Genomic DNA, 22,930 nt, shown 5'->3' with positions numbered 1-22,930 from the left:
AGTAGTTTACTGATTGTGTCTCTGTCTTTAAGTTAATTAAATTATAATTAAAAGTTTCTTAAGGATAAAATGATCTCTGCTTATGCTGTAAACTATATAGGGGGCCCTTACTTGCACATTACTATAATATTAAAGGTTAACAACAGAGCCCATATTAGTCTAAGTTCAGTTGCTATTTATTTTTAGATATAATAATCAACACTCAAATAACAAATTGTATGCAAACAGGTTTTGCATTAACTTAATTTAACTCAAGACATGACTAATAGGTTAAGTCAAATATAATGAATATATAGGCTAATATAGTGCATATTTAGCAAAAGCGTTCATTTCTCTGGCGAACTAACAAGCTGTGGACACTGAACGATTTGCCTCAGGTATGCTGACATTGTTTACAAGATGTTTTATTGACGTCTGCGGTTTAAACACTGATTGAGCAATTACACGAGATACATTTCAGTAAGTTGGTTCATATCTTTCAACATACCTTCATGTTCATTCATGTTTATTCTGTAACTAGTAGTGAAGAAGAAAAGATGATCGTGAACGCGCTTGAACTGGCGTCTATACTGTGAATCTGGAGCCACACCAGAGCAAAAAATAAATAATAATAATAATATTTTTTAATTTCGTGATAAAATGTCCAGAATTTGAAATATGACACTTTGTTTCTTATCGAAATTTGTTTCTTTCTTATCAGAGCTTATTTAAATTATTGGTGGCTACGCTGTATTCGTATAGTGTACACATGTGTCAAATTTATTTTGCTTTAGCATGAAGCTGCAGTTTCACAGTCCATCAATCACACACAAAAAAAGTGTTTTTTTTTTCTTATTTTTACACTTGAAAAGCGATTTTTATCTTTTCAAAGCTTCACTTAATTGTGCAAGCAAATTTAATTTACGAATGTAATCTTATAAGCCTTCACTTTCACTAATCCTTGTTTCTAAACCAGGTAAGTAGACTAGTTCTAGACGCAAAAGTGTTTTAAGGATAAAACCCCGAGGATTCGAAGACTGAATTATTTAAAATAATGGACGTTTTTGTTTATTCAAAGACCCAGTCAGTTATTCCTTATATTTTATAATTAGTAAAGCTGTGATGTCTGAGTTTGGCCAGAGGGCGTATTATTGTACAGCAAGGATTAACTATACCTTATTAATGTTTCATATCTCTCTCTCAGACACACAGTTAAAACGGACTGCGGGATTCAATAGCAACTTTCCACCAATCACGTTTCTCGTCTCAAGGCGCAACATGTGTCGCGTTCAAGACGTGTTGAATCAAGAGATGTGATTGGTGGAAACCATAGGTGGAAACTGGAAAGTTGTGAGGACGCGCATGCGCGTGTCGTGTTTTTATTTCGGTGGGCTCGTGCTGTTTATGACGGTCAGTTATTAGCACTTATTTCTGTTTTAATAGACATAAAAATGTTTCTCAGTTTTGAGAGTCCTGATATGTGTATGCTAAATAGCACGCAGAAGGTGTTTGAAGAACTTTTGCTAGTTTTTGTTTCAAATGTCACGTTATTTTCAACATCAATACGCCACTACATTACGTACCCGTGTTAAATTAATTTATACAGAGTTCTGATATTGTCTTGATGTTTTGCTTGTATTAAGCGGTGTACGACTTCCGGTTGTATCGCGTTCTCCACACAGCTGTGCAGGACACACCGGGGCAAGTTGTCACTGTTCACTGCAGTTGATTATGATCTCGGTTTGATTCAAGTCTTGACTACAGTAAAACAAACCCATATACTACATTTCCACCGTTATTGCGCTTTATAAACACGCAATAACTCACTGATGTAAGAAGACATTTTATATTCTTCAATTATGGATACTTTATGTAGACTGACACTGAACTCTCTTGAAACAATATTCACTCACTAATTAAATTTGTTTACTAACATTTTGGACATTCAAGCGTCATTTCCTCCACATCACCCTTCATTCTGTGATGGAAATGACAGGAATAACATATCAAGACTGCCGTCTTGCTGATAGTGTTAAAAAATTAAGTATAAAAATCTTTATTTTTTTAAATAAACAAGACTCTTTGACCAGGATAAAAAGGTATTTAAACGGCTGAAAAAGACTCAATACAAAATTAATGTGACCTTTTTTAAAAAAAAAAAAAAAAATCCTGTTAAAGAATAGTTCAACAACAAAAAATGTAAATTCAGTCATTAATTACTCCCATGTAGTTCCAAACCCATATGACTTTCATTAATCTTCAAGACACAAATGAAGGTATTCCTAATGACACCTGAGCTTGCGTTGACCAAACTTTAGCATTAAGCCGCTCACCTCATATTACTTTCACCATCCCTTTATGAACCTGTGTCAAGGATTTGAGTGAACGTTCAATGAAGGGACAGAAATCTCTCAGGATTTATTAAAACATGTTTGCGCTTCAAAGATGAACGGAAGTCTTGTTCAGAGCTCGACATCAAGCCTTTCATGTGCTTGTCCTAGGAGAAGTAAATTTAACCTTTATAAAGGCCATTTCCCCCCAATCATTTTAAATATATGCTTAATTTTTCATTTAAAATTCTTAAATTTGATCAATAAATTTCATTAGAATAATAAGACACTATAGGGCTGTTACCAATCAATCAATTTTTTGAATTTACAAAAAATAAATGATACTTTTAAACACGAAGCGAAACCACCAGTAGGTGGCGACAGGCGACCGTCTTAATGAGTGAGTCACTGAATCATTCAAACAATTTATTCAAACAGGTGATTCATTCAAGAATGAGGCAGATGTTAATAGGCTTGTTCGACTTGAACCGGCGCTGCACAGACCGATCGGTTTATAACGTCAAAGTACCGCGAGAGCAATTCAAAAGCATAAGGAGCCGTCTACCTTCTATTCGCTCTCGCGGTACTTTGATGTCATTCATCGATCGGTCTGTGCAGCGCCGGTTCAAGTCGAACAAGCCTTATGAATGGGTCGTTGAATCTTTGACTCAACCGATTCGTTGAAAGCAGTGAATCACAACATGGCTGAGTGTTGCTGTGAGATCCGCAGTGGTTCTGCTGTGATCTTTGTTCAGAACTATTTTCGCTGCTGAAATAGAACAAAAACAGTCAATATTGCATCTAAAATGTAAGTGACTTAAAATTAGTGCTGCTGTTTGAGCATAAACATCTGCAAAGTTACAAAGCAAAGAGATATTTGCTTTTACAGAAATCACTGTTTAAGGACTACAACAAACGGCTGGTAGAGACTACAATGAGCTTTTTCACGGGTTAGTGACATCACCAACCCTAAAATTTACATAAACCCCGCCCCCGGGAACAGGATTTATAGATTATCAAGACAGAATATGCTAATCAATGACTAGAAGATAACTACACATAAGATACATAAATTCACCAACTAACCATTCAGAAATGTCCTGTTGCTTCTACATGTTGTCTCTTCTTCTTGAGTCTCTCCATCTTTGTTTGACTCCGGTTCGAACATAAGAGGCTAAATGTTCAGTGTGTGCGTGTGAGGTAATCGGAGCTGCTAACACACACGCACACACACGCTCTTGAAGCTCCGCCCCCTGTGCCGGGAGCAGCAGCTCATTTGCATTTAAAGTGACACACACAAACAGCTTGTTTTTGCTCACCCTCAAAAAGTGACAATTTTAATGTGCTATAGTAAATTACCTGTGGGGTATTTTGAGCTAAAACTTCACACACACACTCTGGGGACATCAGAGAATGATTTTAGATCTTGTGAAAAGGTCATTACAGGACCCGTTTAATGAAAATCAAGCCTGAACTGACAGTTCAACAGCCAAACGTACAGATAAACATGACACAGATGAAACCTGAGGACCAACACATGCACTAATGCCGCTTCCCCATCCCTCACAGGAGCCGCCGCCGTCATGGAGGATCTGGAGGAGGATCTGACGTGTTCGGTGTGCTACGGCCTCTTCACAGACCCGCGGGTCTTGCCCTGCTCACACACCTTCTGCAAGAGCTGTCTGGAGAGCGTGATGCAGGCGTCCGTGGAGGTGTCCGTCTGGCGTCCGCTGCGCCTGCCGCTCAAGTGCCCGAGCTGCCGCAGCGTGGCGGAGCTGCCCACCAACGGCCTGGACGCGCTGCCCACCAACGTGTGCCTGAGCGCCATCGTGGAGAAGTACCAGCGGCCCCGCTCGCCCGCCTGCCCCGAACACCCCCCGCAGCCGCTCAACGTCTACTGCGTCCAGGACCGGCAGCTCATCTGCGGCGTCTGCCTCACCGTCGGCCGGCACCGAGGACACGCCATCGACGACCTCCAGACGGCGTACGCCAGGGAGCGCGCGGGACAGGCCCGGCTGATGGAGCGGCTGAGCGGCGAGCGCTGGGAGGACGTCTGCGCGCTCGCACAGCGCCTACAGCTGGAGAAGCAGCGGAGCGAGGCGCTGATCCAGGACGACCGCGAGTTCACAGCCCAGTTCTTCCAGGACCTGGAGCTCATCTTGGCTCAGAAGAGGGCCGAGTTCCTGCAGGCTCTGGAGCGGGCGAGCGTTCGGCTGGCGTGCGCGTACGACCCGCTCATCGAGCAGCTGAAGCGGCTGCAGGGGGAGCACGGCGCGGTGATGGCGCTTAGCTCCGGCGTGGAGCGCGAGGAGAGTCCGCTGGTGTATCTGGAGGCAGTGTGTGAGCTGAGGGAGCGAGTGGAGGCTCTGATCCGGACGCCGCTGCCGGAGATCCCCAGTGTCCCGCTGATGCCGCGGGCCGAGCCCTTCCTCCAGGAGCACTGGTGTGGCCTGAGCGTCAGAGCACTGGGCGAGGGGCCCGTCCCGGAGATCTGCGGTCAGGCTCCGGCCACGGGTCGAACTCAGCGCCGGCGCCTCCGCTCGTCTCCATCGGCGGCGGTCCTGATGATGATCGTGATGCTGCTGCTCACAGGCCTGTGTGTGCATCACTGCGCTCTCCGTCACGCTGAAGAACCGCTCCGTGACCTCTTCTGTCCCATACACAACACCATCATGACACTACACACTTTAGGAGAACACATCTACCAGCATCTGCTCAGCTTTCTCAACACACTACACTGGTGTTAAACGCTCCGGATGCTGCAAACTCTCAGCCTTCGGGAGAAACTAACGGAAGGAATTTCTGGGTGAAACTGGTTTGACCTTACAAACCATTGGGACACATTTGTTTTGCTCATTTCATTTTGTTGTATACATATCTGAACATGCAATAGATCAAAAGAACAGAGCCTCTGCTTTTAAACAAAACATTGTATTTCAACACTTGAATGTGGGTTTCATAAAAAAAAGCAACATTGAGCAAAAGATCTGAGAAAATCATGTTTTTGTCAAAGACTACATGTGGATCAGATTCAGAGATGATGAAACACACAGATGTTTTAGATCGAGTCCATCAACACCCTCAGAGTTTCAGTCCGGAGTCGACATTTCATTCAGTAACATTAGGCAGATTAGATTTATATGTTGTTTAATGTTTGATATTAACGTTATTTTACACACGAATATATCTCATGTTTCTGCTTCTCCTGTGTTGTGATCAGGAGATGCTGTACTCTTCTTTAGATGTGTAATAGCGCCCCCTACTGTATAACAGTGGAAACTCGGATACCCAGAAAATTGGGGAAAGAGTTAAAGGGGTCACAACATTACTTAGTCTTAACATGTTCCTTGAGGTTCAAATAATTTAAAAAAGTTATAATAAATTAGTTAAGGATGTTTTGAAAACCTCTATAAACATAAATCCAGTATTTATAGACACAGTATTCTGGAGTAGTGTATAGTTCAGCTTTGCGATGTGGCATCAGTCAGATTCAGCACAGGTCACTTCCCCTTCCGACAAACGCTTCTTTGTGAACGCTGCATTAAACTGTACCAATTACAGTTACAGGAGCGATGAGCTAAAGCTAGCGTGTGGAGCTAGTCAGACGCTAACATCTTCCAGTGACACGTCACAATGTGGAGGAAGTGCAAATATTCACTCATCAACAAATGGTATTTTTGAAGTCTTGAGCGTATTTTTATACTACATTGACCTCTCAGAAGATCAGCGCAATCCTGATTCCTCATGGCACGACCCCTTGAACACCAGCTGCTCAGCATAAAACTACATTACCCATGATGCATCAGACGGCACTGCGTGGACCCCACTGACTACATGAGCACAATGAGATGCCGGAATACATCTTTCAACATATTTGGGACCTACTTCTCATCCTACGTTTATGAACTCTTTGTACATTCCTAATTTTTCCATTCAGTCTTTGCTTTCAGTGATAATTGTCACCTAAAGAAATATGAACGTTAACCCCTTTGATCGCTCAGATCATGTTCAGTGGTTTCAGCGCTGAAGATGAATAAAACTCTTCTGTACTGAGGTTTCTTCTGGTTATTTAAGACAGGAAGTGTCACAAAACATCAAGTGCTCATTGTGTTGTGGTAAAGATGTACACGCGTCACAGAACTCAAAGCAGTAAATTTAATGTTTATTTAAAACATCCAGCTGCAGTGCAGTGAGAACATGATAACATGGCATGTTACACCTATTATACTATAGTAAAAAGTCACTGTATGTAAAAGAGGTTAAAAGGAGAGAGCAGAAAGATGAGGGATAGACCTGTGAGAGGAGCGATCTCTCAGGCCGTCTCGACCTCGCGCAGGACGATGGTCTTGGGGTTGATGGCCACGTTCTTGGTGGTGTTGTGTGTCTTGTAGATGCCAATGAGACGGTCGGCCATCTCGAACATGTTGTTCCTCAGGGAGATGATGATGAACTGAGCATTCTTGGTTTGTTCCTGAAACGATGTGGGAAAGATGACAGTTACAACCGTGCGGTTTTTATCTCCAGTGTAACTGATGGTGATTTTCCTGAACAATCAGTGATTCGGTTACATTCATTTTCAGCATATTATTGATGATTGTTGAGGCTTGCACTGAATTTAGTTTAGGATGACGCTGAATGCTGCACGGCTAATGAAAGGATGCTGATGGCAACTGATTTCAAGTGTAATGTGTGTGTTTTGGCCCGTGGCAGACCCAGAACGATCATGTGTTTGGTGAGAGGGATTCACGAGAGATTTGACTACTTCTGTGTGTGGTTTCAGTTGATATGTGTTTTTGTGCTGGTGCCATGGCTGGTTTAGGCCTGTTGTTTACAGCGGACTCACGAACATATTCATATTCTATGCAGTGGTCAGGTCACAGCAGTGACCGAAATTAACATTTTTATTAATGGGCAATATTTGCCACCTTAAACTGATTTCCAGGGGCATTTTCACCAATATACGAACATCATTTCTAAACGTAGGGCTGTTACCAGTCAACTGAAATCATTATCAGCAAAATCCATCTTTGCACCTTAATTTTTAACTTTTTAATTAAAGAGTACTTTAAATATGAAACTAAAACCACAGGTATGTGGCAGCAAGTCACTGTCTTAAAAAGTGAGTTGAGGGAGTCGTTCACACGGCTGATTCATTCATTGTATGTGTGGGCCACAGTGATGGGCCATTGAATCATTAATTACACAGATTCGTTCAAAACGCGGATTCAGTCAGTAAAAATGATCGCTGTCGGTTGCATGGAGACTCGGTTCTGCTACGGTTTCATTTAGAAATATTCATCTGTGAAATAAAAGGAAAAACAAACGATACTGACAATATTGTGTCATAGCCTAATTTAACTGTTGTATAAAATAAATATTACATTTGCAATTGTGCTGGGGAAAACTGCAGTCTCTCTCATGTGATTTATTTATATCATATGTAGTTATATTACTAGAAGACAAAACCTCTTTTATGGCCTTAAATTAAAAAAAAATCTAATTTAAGACTGTGCATCACAGAGCTCCCGTGGATCTTAGAGTCTGAGTTCATTTATTTTACTGGATAGTCATGCACTGCTGTTAAAATGTTAAAAACATTTAAAAACAAAAAAATGATTGTCATTTATTTTCCAATGTAAAACGTTTTAAACCGATGCAGTCTGGGACAGAGTGGCACCATGTTACACCCCCACTTCTGTGAGCGAGTAAATACACTAGCAGAAACCAGTCAAAGTCTTCTAGTGGTGTTTCATTTAAAATGGTACATCTCCCACCCACTGAAATCATGCTGGTGTTATAAGACAGTGTGTGTGGTGCGTGCACATACGTAGATGTAGCAGGCCACGATGGAGACGTTCTTGAAGTCGAGGGCGGCGTCGATCTCGTCCATGAAGTAGAGCGGCGTGGGCTTGAAGTGGTGCAGGGCGAACACCAGCGCCAGAGAGCTGAGCGTCTTCTCTCCTCCCGACAGGTTGTAGATCTTCTTCCAGCTCTTCTTAGGAGGACGCACACTAGGAGCACACAGGACAACAGCAGAGCCGTCAAGACCTCGCTCAGTGGAGGACCGACCGGGACCGGAGAAGATCCACAGTCATAAATGACCCAATAGACCTTATCCACAGATTACTGACAGAGATGAAGGTGAGGCTGAGAGGGACAGCATGCATCTCTTCAGCAGTGGTGTGTGAAGTACTGGAGTAAATGTAATTAGTTACTGTACTTAAGTATCTTTTTAGCTACTTTATAGTTTTACTGCACAAAGATATTAGCAACTTTTACTCTCTACTTGAGTACATTTTTGAATAAGTAAATGTACTCTTTACTCCTATATATTTTTGAAGAGTACTGCAGTTACACATTACATACTGCACGGCACCTAACTTTCTCTGCAGCAGTTTATAAGAAGTGATATCAGCGAACTATATCTTGTGTGTTTTGCCTTTACTCGTCAGCAAGCTGATGCACACGAGTGCGAGTGCATTAGCGGGTCGTTGCTCAATCGCAGGTGTCTCATATATGAGATGAGGCCGAAACCAGCACGTCCAGTGCAAGTAGGCTTTGACCATTTCATGATACATAACATTATTTTATTTATCCGTTATATTGATGATGCCTTTCTGAAGGATAATGGTTTAAGGCCTTTTTGAGCACTTGAGCTTAACTGAGACCTGAGTGTTTTTAAGAGGTTGTTGTGTCGACTTTGATTTATTGCAATATTGAGGTTTCAGTTTTATTTTTTGTTTTAGAAAATAAACGTGATTGTTCTCTTCACAAATCAACAGTTTCTTGTTTTTCACTGACATATATCTTTGGTGTTCAGAACTAGTTCATCTTTGAGCCTACGTTTAGTCAAGTCACCTTCATTTATACAGCGCTTTAACAATATAGATTGTGTCAAAGCGGCTTTAACGTGATAATAGGAAATTACAGTAACAGAGATTGTTTTGGCTTTATAGCAGCTCTAGGATAAAGTTATTGTCCAGCTAAAGTTAGTTTGATTGATTCACTTCCGTAAGATCATTAGTTATTAACTAACTATTATTAGCTAACACACACCGTTCTAACAGAAGACACTCAACGCGCTCCGGACGCTCACACAACAGTGCCTGGGGCTCGAGAACGCAAACCTTGAAACGGGTTCCCAAGTGCAAGCCTTGAATTAAAAAATAATAATAATCATAATCATATAGGTCATATAGGTCTAGTCCAGGGGTTTTCAAGGTCTAAGACAGTGGGTCTCCCTTTTGACACAACTTACCCACTGGCTTACCCAATCTGCTGATGAAACACTACTGAAATATCTAAGAAATGTCAGTAGACAAAGAAAAAAAAACCCAAACATGATCTGTGGAAAATAAGTGCTCTAGCAGCTTTGTACAGCGTATCCCACTGAAAACACAGTGCGTCTGTCCCTTACAGCCTCGCTTTCATCATACTGGTCCTGCTCTGAATAAGATTAACATTTAACATTAACGAGAACGTTTTCTGTGAGCGCGCTAGGGATGTCTGCACAGCACAGAAAACAGCGCGCGGGTCATCTCACGCTTGAGTTGTATAAAGTCATCGTGAAATGCTCACAAAGGAATCGATAGTTTAACAACAAGTATCCGATTCGTGACCTCAGGCCTTTGATTCCCAACCCTATGAAAGTCACAGCCAGTCTGCAGATACTGGGCAGAGTTGAGGGATTTCACAGAAAATCACGGAGTGTGTAATCGGCACACACCTTCAGATTATGAACCCACCGGGTCAGAGGACATCAAACATGTCTGACCTTTTGAGGCTATTTTAGAAAGCACCGTTTTCATTTGTCATGCGTCTTGTAGCAAGGGGGTGTATGTACCTGTGTGAGAGTTTGGCCAAGTTTTTCTCTTACAAAGTTGGCCAGTGTGTGATGGCCAGCACCATCAGTTTATCTGGTAGAGTGTGTGGTGTTAGAGCGTGTGACACCTGAACATGATGCCCTCCGAGAAGGGATCCAGACTGTCCACCAGCTCCAGCTCCGCGTCTCCGCCCAGCGTGAGCATCTGGTAGTTCTCCTTCAGCTTATTGGTGATGATGTTGAACCCGGCCATGAACTCGTGCAGCCTCTGCTTGCGAAGGTCCTCACAGCCTCTCTTGAAGCCGTCTCTCTGTGTGGTGATGTCATCAAGCTCCGCCACTCTCTGCAGGTACAGTTCCTCCTACACACACACACACACACACACAGGTTGAACATGTACCTACTATAGGGTTAGGGTAGGATTAGTTGCATGTAATCATTCACTGTTATTACTATGGTGAGCACTGTGGTGGGCGAACAGGAGCGCGCACCTTCTTCTTGAACTCTGCGATGGCCCCCAGGTTGGGCTTCATGTTGGTGCAGCGGTCCTCCAGCAGAGCGATCTCGTTCTTGATGACGTCTGGGTTGCCGATGTCTGCCAGCTGCTCTGGGCTCAGGGCGGGCAGCTCTTCTGACGGCGAGCCATCCAGCGGGTGCAGAGACAGCCGGCCGGACTGAGCGAGAGGCGAGAGAGGAGGCAGACGGGCTTTTACTCGCCTTAAACAACACTATATTACACCCTATAATGGGTAAAAGAGGAGGAATCCACAGGACCGACAGCAAACTGGGTGAACAACCAAGACCGAGCACACACAGAGATGATATGAGGAGGGGCAAATAAACTGATAACAAGGGCACTGGGCTAAAACGTGACACGCAGAGAAGCACAGATGCTAGACAAACCACAGAGGTCATGTGTTCACACAAACACACGCGATATCAGACATCGTTACTAACATATCTGCGTTAAAGCTCTTATGGACTTAGTCTAAAGAAAACTGTGTTTAGGGAACTTAATTAGGCCATGAGCGGTGAATCATTGGTATTGACTCTGAAAATCAATATTGTTGTAGCTACAAATTAATAAAAGTTGGGCTGTGCAACGATTAATCACATCCAAAATAAAAGTTTGTGTTTATGTAATATTATAATTATCTATCTATCTATCTATCTATCTATCTATCTATCTATCTATCTATCTATCTATCTATCTATCTATCTCTGTCTAACACATGCAGATATATATCAAATATATACATTCATGTGTGTGTATTTATATAGACAAAATAATTATACACAGTACATACACACATTATGTAAACACAAACTTTTATTTTGGATGCGATTAATCGTTGCCCAGCACTAAATACAGTCAATGGCCCTTGATATTGTGATCGCGATTCATCATGTTGATTAACAAGATTAAAATACTTGTTTTGTGAGGAAGCTTTTTGTGTGTGTGTGTGTGTGTGTGTGTGTGGGCTCAGTACCTCCTTCTCCCAGTGCCGGATCTTGTTGTGGCACTCTGCGATGGCCGTGTCGATGTGCTCCACCTTCAGCCGGACGCTCAGAGACTCTTTCTGCAGCGCGTGCTCCTGCTCCTGGAGGGCCTTGATCTCCTGAAGGACGCCGCGGTGCTGCTCCTGGACCTCCGGCAGAGCTTCCTACACACACACACACACACTCTCAGTCCCTGCCGTGCTGACGGTCTGAGCCAGAGGATGGGAGCAGTAAGTACCTCGGCCTGCTGGTAGGTCTGCATGATCTCCCCGGCCTGCTCCTCCAGCTTCTTCAGCTGCTCCGTCAGCTCCTCCATCAGCTTCTCGTTCTCGCCCATCTCCTTCTCCAGCTGAGACACGCTCTCCTCAGACTTCTTCAGGTTACTGCCGCAACACAGGACAAAAGCACGTCTGAAACGATCAACTGGCTCTCTACAAACCCAGTCCTCTCAGTCAAGCTCATCCCACAGATTTACATGAGGGTGAGTTTCAGTAGAGCTCATGAAGAGGTTAACAGCACTCTCTTCTTGCATGGGCTGGAATTAATTGAGATGTTTTATTTGTGGTTTTACTTTAAACCACTGAAGCATGTCATTTGTGCTTTACAATGATGGGCAAGCTGATTGCTTGGGTTAGGGTTGGGTTTGGAATATAATGTTTATATTGTAACCATTTCTTGCAGTTGGTAATCTACCAAAATGCTTATTTTAATACATGTATATAAATTACAGATATTATTTGCGCCGCAAGGCCGTGGCAGTAAACGTGAAACTCGATCACGAATCCAGTAAGTGCATCGCATCATGTTTTCATCAACTTAAATGAATGGGTCATTGAATCACTGACTCGCTAGATTCGTTTAAAACACTCATGTTTCCTCAGAGATGCGCAGCGGTTCAGCTGTGATTGTGTGCTTTGAACTATTGAACTATTAAACAGAGCAAAATCTGACAAAACTGTAAGTCACATAATATTAACTACATGTTTATTGAATAGTTGTATCAAATCAATAATTCTTGCAAACTCCCTTTATAACCATTAGTTATGACTAGTTGATTCAAAGATTTAATATAAAGCCTGCTTTAACGTTGCTGTTTTTGAACTGTTAATGCGTTATTGTCGCATTAACTCGCCCTTCATTCAACACGAGAGAGATTCTCTCACACACACACAGTACGAGACTCTGCAGTCCGACACGTTCTTCTGCACACCTTTGATTGACAGGTTATAATCGGCCCTGATCATCTGCTGTTTTTAAACAATCTGCCACTGGCCGTCACTGGCAATAATTGCTTTTATCGGCCGACACCGATTATTGGTCGATAAAGAAAATGCTGTTCCTATTCAGAGAAGAGCAAAGTTTTTCATTTCATTAGTTTTTTCTTTGAGAAAATGTTATATTTACTGTACCTGATCTACATCCAATCGAAATGAAATTGAATCAGGAAGTGTGTGTCAATACCCAGCCCAAATGTTAATAGTGAACCATTTAAAGCCATTACTAATAAAGCCCATGATCAGTGACTGACCGTCCGGCGGTCTTGATGGCCACCTGGGCTTTGGTGACGGCTGAGGAGCACTGGTCCAGCTGTGTGTTGATCTGGTCCAGTTTGTCCTGCTGGGCCTTCAGCTTGTGACTGTTGATGTCCACGATGAGTGTGTGCAGCCTCTTCACCTCGGCCTCCACCTTCCCCGCTTTACTGGACGCTGCCTCGAAGTCTTCAGCACAAAACACACATCATTACATCTACTGATGACGGCCAACTCCCAGTCTGTCTGAGGAACTACATCAAGGTCTGCTTTTCAGCTGAACTGAGACAAACAAGCAGCTTTTAAACACTCAGGTGTCATCACTAACACTACTACTCATGGCTAGGGCTGTCGCGGTGAAGGATTTTCCCTTGCGGTAATTATGAGTGGCTCAATAGCGCGATATGCGGTTTTACCGCATTTATTAATTTATTTTGATTTATTTGTTGCTATATAAATAAGTGTTCAAAAACGAGTACATTTTCAGTAACCAATAAACCGAAACTAAACAGCGTCTCTGCGCATTGAAAGCCTGTCTCTCAGCGCGCAGTTGTTACGGACTGTCTTTGAGTGAGTCATTAAACCATTCATTCAACAACACACTCAAAAACGCTGATTGATTCATTAAAAGATAGTAGTGAAGCAAGGTTAATTATTTTTAACTTTGAGCTCCACTTTTCAAGGCTCAGCTGACCAGCAATGCGTCGCATGGGTAACGCTGAAGCTTCACTTAATAGAGACAAATGGCATTGATTCAATGCGTGACTCACTGAGTTTTGTTTCCCGCGACCGCGAGTTCCTCGCGCTGTGGATGCCGACCAGCGCTGTCGCTGATGCCATTCATGGTAAATACCCTTTATTTTAAACGTTAAAAGGATGACAGGACAAATATTTAACTTTCCTTGTACACGGCAACCTTTTCACGAGTATGACTTGACCTCAAAGACAGACGCAGGTAATCGCACGCGCTCAGTCGATCTCTCTCATTCACTGTATGTTTAGGCTTACGTGCAAAACCACGAAGCCTCTGTACAAATCACCATGATAAAACCATGATCACCACGTCTTATTATCATTATTAACTTATTTAACATTCAATACACATGCACGAAGTTCAAAACAAGAAGGGTTTCGCCTTATGAAAAAAGAAAACACGTGAATATCGCGGTTGCTGCGGTTACGTGAATTCCTCTGCGGTTGGCTTGTCAGTAGCGCGGTACTGCGATATTGCGGTTATCGCGACAGCCCTACTCATGGCATTCACAGACACAGCAGCACTTTGGTTTTCAATGAATGAAGTCAAACAGGAATGATAATGATTTTCATTTTTGGGTGAAAAAAATGTATCGGGGTTAAGCACTTTAATGCGTAAAAATGGATTGTTTTATTTAGCAAGCATGTCACCACTTGGATTATAGATGAGAAAAAATATTTCCAGCCAATATATGTAATTTATTAAGGAAATCTGTTTTTTTAAAGCTGTTTAACAGTTATAGAGTTACCGATGGGCTGATCTCCATAGACGTTTGCATGCTTGTTTGGAATCATATGTCGCATGTTCTCACTTATTTTCGAGTTTCCGTTCAGGAATGAGAGGCTTTAGGGTAGACTTGGCCACGCCTATTTTCTAAATGACACTCCTACAGCTATCCAAAGGTCAAAGGTCAACATCTTTTTGATAATTATTGACCTAGAGATTCCCGAGAATTTTGCCGTAGGGGTTTTAATCGAGGTTGAGCTAAAAACCTAGGACTAGTTCGCCAAAGTTGTTTTTTAAAGTAATCTGCAATATTTAACGATTTGATTGATGATGGCGGCCATTTCTTTTGAATTCCTGACAGGCGTCTACGGCCGTGAGTCAAGTTTGGTTTCAATCGACCTCCGTTGACCTTGTCTAACAGCTGCTCAAACTTCATTGGTCAATGGCGGACATGTTTTTCAAGATTCGCAAATGTCCTCAAAGGCAGTCTTGGCACCTTGGAAGACACCGCATGCCAACTTTCAAGTCAATCAGACTTAGGGATGTGTAGTTATAGCCAAATTTGAAGTTTTTTCCATATTACGCACCACCACATTGCCAGTCGTCACGTGTTTTTTCACACGACCACATATGTTGAGTTTGGTTAACATCTCACTCCGATCATAAATTACAGCTGTTTGGCATCCCTTAGAAATCGTGAATTGAAATTATTTTCATTTTTTTTATAATTATTGACAATCAGCCTCCAGAGAATCTTGTTGGACTGGTTAGATTCTGATCGGGACAAAAATCTAAGACTTGTTTGCAAAAGTAGGTTTTTCCAAAAATACCTGAAAATGTACGGTTTAGGAGTTATGAGTGATTTTGTACTTTTCACGGTCTGCCCGATCACTTTTAGGGGAGAATAACGATGCTTGGAAATCATATCAATTACAATAGGGTTTCAGTGCCCTAACAACGACAATAAAAAAACACGACGGCGCAAGGAACGCACCTTTCCTGTAGCCGTCCAGGCTCTTCTCCATCTGCTTCTGCTTGGCTTTATCAGGAGCGGCAGAGATGACGTTGGCCTCCAGCTGTTTGATCTGAGTCTTGAGGTGGAGCTCCTGCTCGGTCAGGCTCTGTAAGGCACAGGACTGGTTAACAGGAGGCTCACACACGCTCATGTCTCATCACTCGAGGGCCTGCTCTGTGATCGGACCTGGATGGTGGCGGTGTACTTCTCCAGCGTGTTCTTCATGTCTCTCAGCTGAGATCGGGCGGTGTGCACCTTCTCCTCCAGCTGCTGCTTCCTCTGCTGCCAGTCCTGCAGCTGCGTCACCTCCTTGCTCAGCGCGCTCTCCATCTTATCCAGCTGCACACAAGCACACATCTCAAGCTCCCGAGTCTGGACTCATTTCAATCGTAAGCGTCTGCTGTAAATAACGGCGAGCCATTTTCCACAATCGTAGTATGTATTATGAACTTATGAGCGAGAATGTGTCAAATTCAGCATCCGTATATGATTTGCACATGGGTCTTGAGGGGCTTCATGTTCAAAAACTCACTCAAGTTTAGTAATAATTATGCTTTTTGTATTCTACTCATTGAGACCTTTTTTTTGGGATTCGACAACGATGCAGACACAACTGTCCCCTGCCCGTATAGCAGCCGTGAATGGGGTAAAACTAGGCCAGTCACTCACTGTGAAACAGTTTCAGAGGCTGTTGGGTCTTATGGCAACTGCGTCCAACATAACTTTTGGCCTCAAAGGAAATACTTATTTTAACAAAACCAAAAGTTTTGTGTGTCAAACTGAAACAAAAAATCAATTCTTGGGATTTAAGAATCAATATCGTTTATCCCAATGAAGATAGAGAAATCAATATTGCACACTCAGCCCTAGTGTCCACCAGGCTTGCTTCGATAGTCGGTGTTCAGAAGCAACACCGGTTACATCACTTGCCCACCGCCACCCACCGTCGATTAGAATTATTTATTTTTATACAATAGTTTAGTTCAGTTAGAGAACAGACACTAATTAAAAGCTGAACATGTCTGCTTAATAACCCGTGAGCTGAGCGAGAGTCGCAGCACAGATCAGTAACAGGGGTCAGATCTCATTCATCATGAGAGTGAGGAGCTGACTGACAAGATGATGAGGGATATTTGCTGTCAAAGCGAAATGACGCACCAATTTAAGCGAATTTGTCATTGTACTGTTTTTTTTTGGTGTTTTACTTTAAGAATAATAGGTTAATGAACTCACTATTCAAGCAATCCACACCAGAATTGACGGCAATTTAAAAGTGAAACTAAAATGCGCACGGCCACACTGGCATTCATAGCGGTGCGCGTCCACGGCAGAACTGAGACAGCGTTTTTTGGTTCATTCCTATGGTAAGAATGAATTGAAAACGCGCGCTCTGCTCCGCACCGTTATGAATGCCCATGTGGACGTGCGCATTTTAGTTTCGCTTTCAAATCAGCGATTTAAAAAACCCCGCCGGTGATACCGGTATTACCAGTGTTATTACACGCCGATTAACCGGTGGGGAAATATCCTCACCGTCACATCCCTAGTGTCCACACAGCTGACAGGCTGGTGAAGGGGAGCAAAAGACCATTATTAAATGTTTAGGTGTGAGCGCTTCTAGTCTGACCTGCTCCTGAGTGACTTCAGCGCAGACGGAGGAGCCCATCCGGCCCTTCATCACACGCCCTCCTCCTCCGGTCATGGTGCCTGAGGACATCACAAACATGAGCACATCACACACAGTGACAGTGAGAGCGCTCATCCACACATACCTGCGCAACTTGAAGAAACGATCACAGAAATATTGGTGTGTTCAAGCCATCTCGTAAAGGTCGTGAAGCAAAGCACACCTGATGCACATTTCTTTTGTTTTTATTTTTGAGAACTAGAGTTTAAGAACCTTTGTGTAATTAATTAAGAGAAAGTAAACCGCCATCTTACTCTGACGAAAGTGACTTGATATATTACACATCTAGTGAGAAGTGTACAAATTCAGCACAGAATTCTCGGTTATAAACCACATATATCAGATCAAACAGCACTGACGTGGAAACCAGGAGAAACACTGCCATGAACGAGCATATCATAGGCTCTTTAGTCCACAAATCACCAGCATTCACCATGGATATAATGCAGGAACGCTAACTGTAACCATGGTATTCTCTCAGAAATAGTCAAATGTTTTTTACATTATTCATTTCAGGGTTCATGCATACTTTTGGGAGTGAAATTCTAGTACTTTTCAAGGTCTTTATAAAGTGCATCACACTTTTTCCAGCACTTCAAATCTCTAAATATGATCCAATTTTAATGTTATTTTTAATGTGATGATTTGTAAAACTAACACTTCCTGGCAAACAAACTTTTATTTAAAAAAAAAAAAAAAAAAAAAAAAAAAGTGAAATTTTCACTATAACCAGTAGATGGCGGCAGAGGAGCACTTATTGACTTATTAGCCATTTCCACACCCTAATATAAGGAGAAAAATAAGAAAAGTCACAGTCTCATTAAAAAATAAATAAATAAAAAATAAAAATATATATTTTTTAAATTATGACTGAATTACACAAAGCAAGTAAAGAGTGTTTCTTTAACCATGAAGCTGTCGGTCAGTTCAGTGTGGTACATTTAATAAGAGTAGAATATTACATTTTTTCCCTATAAAAATTAGATTTTTTGCATGTTACTGTTGTCAGTAAAAGTTAATTTTATCTACATCTCAATTCAAGTTCAGTGCTTTACTGTCACATTTCCAATAAACAAACATGTAATATTAGAAAATGCAATTATTAATGCGAAACAATAGTATTATGATTAATTACCCATTTACCTTTTATTTTTATTAACATTTCCCCTGATTTAAATCATCACATTCAGGTTTTTTTTCCCCCACTAAATGTTTAGATTTTATAAAGTTACTGTATAAAATCAAGTAGTGTGCATTTAGTGGATTGTGTTTAACACAAAAGAAGTGGTGCAACGGATCACAAAATTCCCGGTTCGGATCATTTACGTTTTTTCAGTCACGGATCGGATCATTTTTCGGATCAGCAAAAAAATAAAAAGATTAATAATAATAATAATACATTTTTATTTATTTATTTATTTATTTATATTAGTAATAAAATAAGAACAAATACACAAATTGCAAGCATTGATGAAACTAAAAGTCTAACAGTAATATTCCAGTACAGAAATTAATATTAAAGCCTAAATGCAAAATAACACTATTTGTTCACAGTAGAAATTAAAAATAGTTTCATCTTTGTTAAATCTGTATTTTGTTTTTTATTAACATTAATGACAACATTATCGCCTCTTCTTCCACTTATAAAATTGTTTGAATGTGTAAATTGACAAGACAAAACGCGTCCAAATGATAAACTTTCACTCTGTGACGGTTAGATTTAGCAGTTAATCCGCGAGTCACATGCGTGCCGAACCGCGGGGCAGCCGATCCGTATGGGTCACGGTCAACTGCGATCCGCTGCACTCCTACATAACAGACTGATCACCAGCTCCACACACTCTGAGGTGTAGATACTCTACGATGATGAAGAAAAAACAGGATCAGCATCGCATCGTGTGGGCTGATGGTCAGGGTGTGTGTGTGTGTGTGTGTGTGTGTGTGTGTGTGTGTGTGTGTGTGTGTGTGTGTGTGTGTGTTCGCCCCTGAGTAAACTCACCGGCCTGCTCGATGACCTGGCCCTGCAGCGTGACCACCCTCCAGCGCTTGTTCTTCTGGAACGCCACTCGCGTGGCCTCCTCCAGGTCTCTGGCCACCAGCGTGTCCCTGAGGGCGAAGTAGAAGGCCGGCCGCACGCTCTCGTCCTTCACACGCACCATGTCAAACAGGCGAGGGATGTTCTCCGGGGTGGAGATGGGGCCCATGCTCTGCTGCCACACTTTCATCTGCACAACAACACCACACATCACCACTACTGGACACACAGGACAGGACTTCCCATGTACCGTGATAATCTGAGTCTGATACCGGCACATTTTAGTCATGAGGTTTAGAAGGAACAGCACAGACACACGTCAATTTTCCCACCTTGTCCAGGCCGATGAAAGTGGCCACACCGATGTTCTGGGCCTTCAGAAACGTGACGCACTTCTGCGCCGTGTCAATGGTGTCCACTAAAATATTATCCAGCGAGCCACAGCTGGAGGAGATGGCGACGTCATACTTCTCATCAATGGCTCCCAGATCACCCTGTGTTGGGACACCGGCAGGTTTCACAGCATGAAATGATTAGTTGGCTGCAGGGTTTGAAATCAACACCCGTCAAATGGTAGTGTAGTGTAGTGTACCACTGTCCCTTTGACTTTGAACTCACAAACTATGCTTCCAACGGTGTCTCTAGGAACATTTAGTGCCTTCCCCATCTTCTTGGACCATTCTTTTGACTTAGCCATATTTCTAACTTGCAGTCAAACGTAACGCTTAACAAACCTAGCCTGTACAGATAGCACACCTGGTGCAACTAATAAAGCCCTTAATTATTTGCATCAGGTGTGCTTGAGAACACACCAGTTTTGCAGATTTGTGCTGTTGTGAGGGATTCTATTCAAGGGTTGAATAATTTAATGATTTTCAGTTAAATTTGGGGAAACCACTTGAAACATTTGTTATGTTGAGCCATTTCAATTACTTTTGTTTGATTTATTCATTGCAAACAGTTGAAAGTCTGTAAATTTTACCAATAAACCTGATTTGCAATGGGGGTTGAATAATTCAACTCTATATTATATACACATACATACATATGTTTAACACATTTATATAACTATATATATATATATATATATATATATAGCTGTGACCGTTAATGTGGTTCATTCCTTTTTCTTTTTTCTTTGGCTAGAAGTAGTTCTTGAGTAGCCAAATTGGCTGGTGAGTGAAAGGTCATTTGAAGGCCTGGCTGGCTGAGGTGAACGCGAGTGCACGTACCAGCCGTCCCAGGATGCCCGTGATCTTGCCCGAGTGCTTCTGCTGCATGAGGGCGTCCAGCACTTTGCTGCGGCTGCGGTTGCTGGACAGAGAGCTCTTGGCTTCAGACACCTTCTGTCTCAGGTCCCCAACCTGCGCTCGCTTCTGCCGGTCCTGCTCAGAGATCTGCTCCAGCTCCTGCTCGTCCTGAAACACACACACACACACACAGCTTCAGTTTACAATCAAAGCCACGTAGACCCATCGCACCCATCTGTTTTTCTGCATCCGTCTCATCAGCTTTTCTAGCGTTGATCACAAAATACTTACACAAAGTCTTACAAGTCACTAGTGATGTCACGATACCAAGATTATGACTTCGATACGATACCAGATAAAATTACCTCGATACCGATACTGAATCTATGCCACAGGGAAAAAAACTTAAAAGTTAAAGTAATTGAAAACAATTGTTTTATAAATTAATTTTACAAATCTAAAAACTCACTTGACCAGCATGTTCCTGCCCTGCTTTTTGACCATTCCCGCTTTTTTATTAAATAACATAATAATTACATGCCAGTGTGTACGTCCTTACAGAGATGTTTGCAACATTGACATGATCATCAATCATGTTAACATTCGCTAACCTTTCACAATTCTCAACAGGTTGGGATGTCCAATCTTATTTCCAAGTAATTTAATATTTTTTTAAATGTAATTTCATAATTACAATATAGATAATTAATTTTACTTTATCTTTGTTATTAAAAATAAGCAAAAAAAAAAAAAGTGATTACAAACAATGACAAATACTATGAGACAAATAAAATAAACACTGCTTAATTTCTTTTTTGAATGCTACAGTTAAAAAGACCTACTGTAGCTAAAAAAAGCTGCTTCCGTTGTTTAGTGAATGTACACACTGAAGCAGAGCTCTGCACACACACACACACACCCCCTGACTCCAGCTGTCACACAGACACAAGTAAAGACATCCTGCTCTTATTATTTAGAGTGCTGTCACTCTTAAAGTCCCGGTACTAATAAAACTTCATTTCATCCCGTTATTAATAGCAGGGTATCGCGATACCTTTCTAGTACCGGTACATCGTGCAACACTACAAGTCACTTGACCCTTTTCACAAGGGCTCTTTCAAACCGAGCGTCACCTTCTTGAGCTGCTCCTCACACGGGGGGATCTTGACGTGCAGGTCCTTGATGGCGGCTCTCCTCTCCCTCAGCGTGGTCACGGCCTCCTGCAGGGCGTTCTGGGCCTGGCTGAGCTGGCTCACCGCGCTGTTGTGCTGACTCAGGTAGATGTCCAGCTCAGACTGGGCCACGTCCATCCGCGAGCGCGTCTCGTTCACCGCCTTGCTGAGCTCCAGCAGCTCCTGCTCCTTCTTCTGCAGGGACACCACACACACACACAGCAAACATTGAGGCATGACATGTGGACTTATCTTTAAATCCTCATCTTGAGCCAAATAAGCAGCTGACATTCAGTACAATCTGTGTCTTAGAAAACAATGTAATTTACATCTTTTAGTTGGTCAAGAGATTTAAAGCGTAGTTTTTGAAGAGTGCGCAAGTGTGAACGAGCTCTAGTGTGTAAGAACGACTCTATGATTGAATCTGGAAATAAAGCAAAATAACTGAGAAAGATGAGAAATAGTCCTCAGATGCCATGTCCGTAATTTATAGCAAACGTCTAGCGTTAATTCGATCTAAAACAGATTCATTTAGGACTGTTGTGGACAGAGACTCCTAATGTTTCTTCATATTCTCTGTGGTGGTCAGTTCACAGCAGTGACAGAAATCATCTTTTACAATGAGTTTAAATATAATTTTACCCCTTTTGTGGGCATTTTTACCTTTGTAAAGCCCATTTCTCAAATGACTTTGTCAAATTCTTACATTTAATCAAATTAAATTAGAATAATGAGACACAATAGGGCTGTTACCAGTCAAATGAAATCAGTATCAACAAAATTCATCTTTGCAGTGGAAACAGAAGCTGCATCTGAAGCGTTTACACAGTTCAATGCAGCTCAAATGTGTTAAACCTGCAGTTACAAATGCAGGAATAATGTTATGATGTTTTAAACAAAACGTTGAATATTGATATTCGAAATGATTTAAAAAGAAAAAAGAAAAGATACTTTAACAGTGACATTAAAACTGCCAGGAGTCAGGAAGCCACTGATGATGAGTGAATGTGATTGTAAACCACTGAACTTTTGTTCATGATTTCAGCTTCAATGAAATGTTTTGCAATAAGATTAAATGTGAATGATATTTAAAGTTGTTTTTTAACCTTATCGGAATCGAAATTAGGAATC

The 22,930-nt window shown here is 41.9% G+C and overlaps 2 protein-coding genes across 3 annotated transcripts in view; one reads left to right on the top strand and one right to left on the bottom strand.

Moving 5' to 3' along the window:
* Positions 1–1,327: 1,327 nt before the first annotated feature.
* Positions 1,328–6,357, top strand: trim59 (tripartite motif containing 59). The gene is made up of 2 exons (XM_079885703.1): positions 1,328–1,389; positions 3,879–6,357. The coding sequence occupies exon 2, from the start codon at positions 3,893–3,895 to the stop codon at positions 5,054–5,056; it is 1,164 nt and encodes a 387-aa protein (XP_079741829.1). The 5' UTR covers positions 1,328–1,389; positions 3,879–3,892; the 3' UTR covers positions 5,057–6,357.
* Positions 6,358–6,449: 92 nt separating this feature from the next.
* smc4 (structural maintenance of chromosomes 4) overlaps positions 6,450–22,930 on the bottom strand; it is a 31,004-nt gene continuing 14,523 nt past the window's right edge. For both annotated transcript variants that reach the window (XM_079885693.1, XM_079885692.1), the window contains exons 11-24: positions 21,761–21,994; positions 20,610–20,795; positions 19,710–19,871; positions 19,342–19,567; positions 17,283–17,362; positions 15,842–15,994; positions 15,635–15,761; positions 13,160–13,349; positions 11,870–12,014; positions 11,622–11,795; positions 10,623–10,805; positions 10,260–10,492; positions 8,137–8,320; positions 6,450–6,780 (exon numbers count right to left, since the gene is read on the bottom strand). In XM_079885693.1, coding sequence (XP_079741819.1) covers positions 6,622–6,780; positions 8,137–8,320; positions 10,260–10,492; positions 10,623–10,805; positions 11,622–11,795; positions 11,870–12,014; positions 13,160–13,349; positions 15,635–15,761; positions 15,842–15,994; positions 17,283–17,362; positions 19,342–19,567; positions 19,710–19,871; positions 20,610–20,795; positions 21,761–21,994 — 2,436 coding nt within the window. In that variant the 3' untranslated portion in view covers positions 6,450–6,621. The remainder of the gene's footprint in view (positions 6,781–8,136; positions 8,321–10,259; positions 10,493–10,622; positions 10,806–11,621; positions 11,796–11,869; positions 12,015–13,159; positions 13,350–15,634; positions 15,762–15,841; positions 15,995–17,282; positions 17,363–19,341; positions 19,568–19,709; positions 19,872–20,609; positions 20,796–21,760; positions 21,995–22,930) is intronic.

This window comes from Squalius cephalus (assembly GCF_949319135.1).
Source record: "Squalius cephalus genome assembly, chromosome: 11".
NCBI lineage: Eukaryota > Metazoa > Chordata > Actinopteri > Cypriniformes > Leuciscidae > Squalius > Squalius cephalus.
Note: the sequence above shows the minus strand (reverse complement) of the source record. Positions and strands in the feature narration are given on the sequence as shown.

Bases quoted from the DNA above. Each gene is read 5' to 3' on its own strand.
- trim59 (XM_079885703.1), top strand. From the start codon at position 3,893: ATGGAGGATCTGGAGGAGGATCTGACGTGTTCGGTGTGCTACGGCCTC.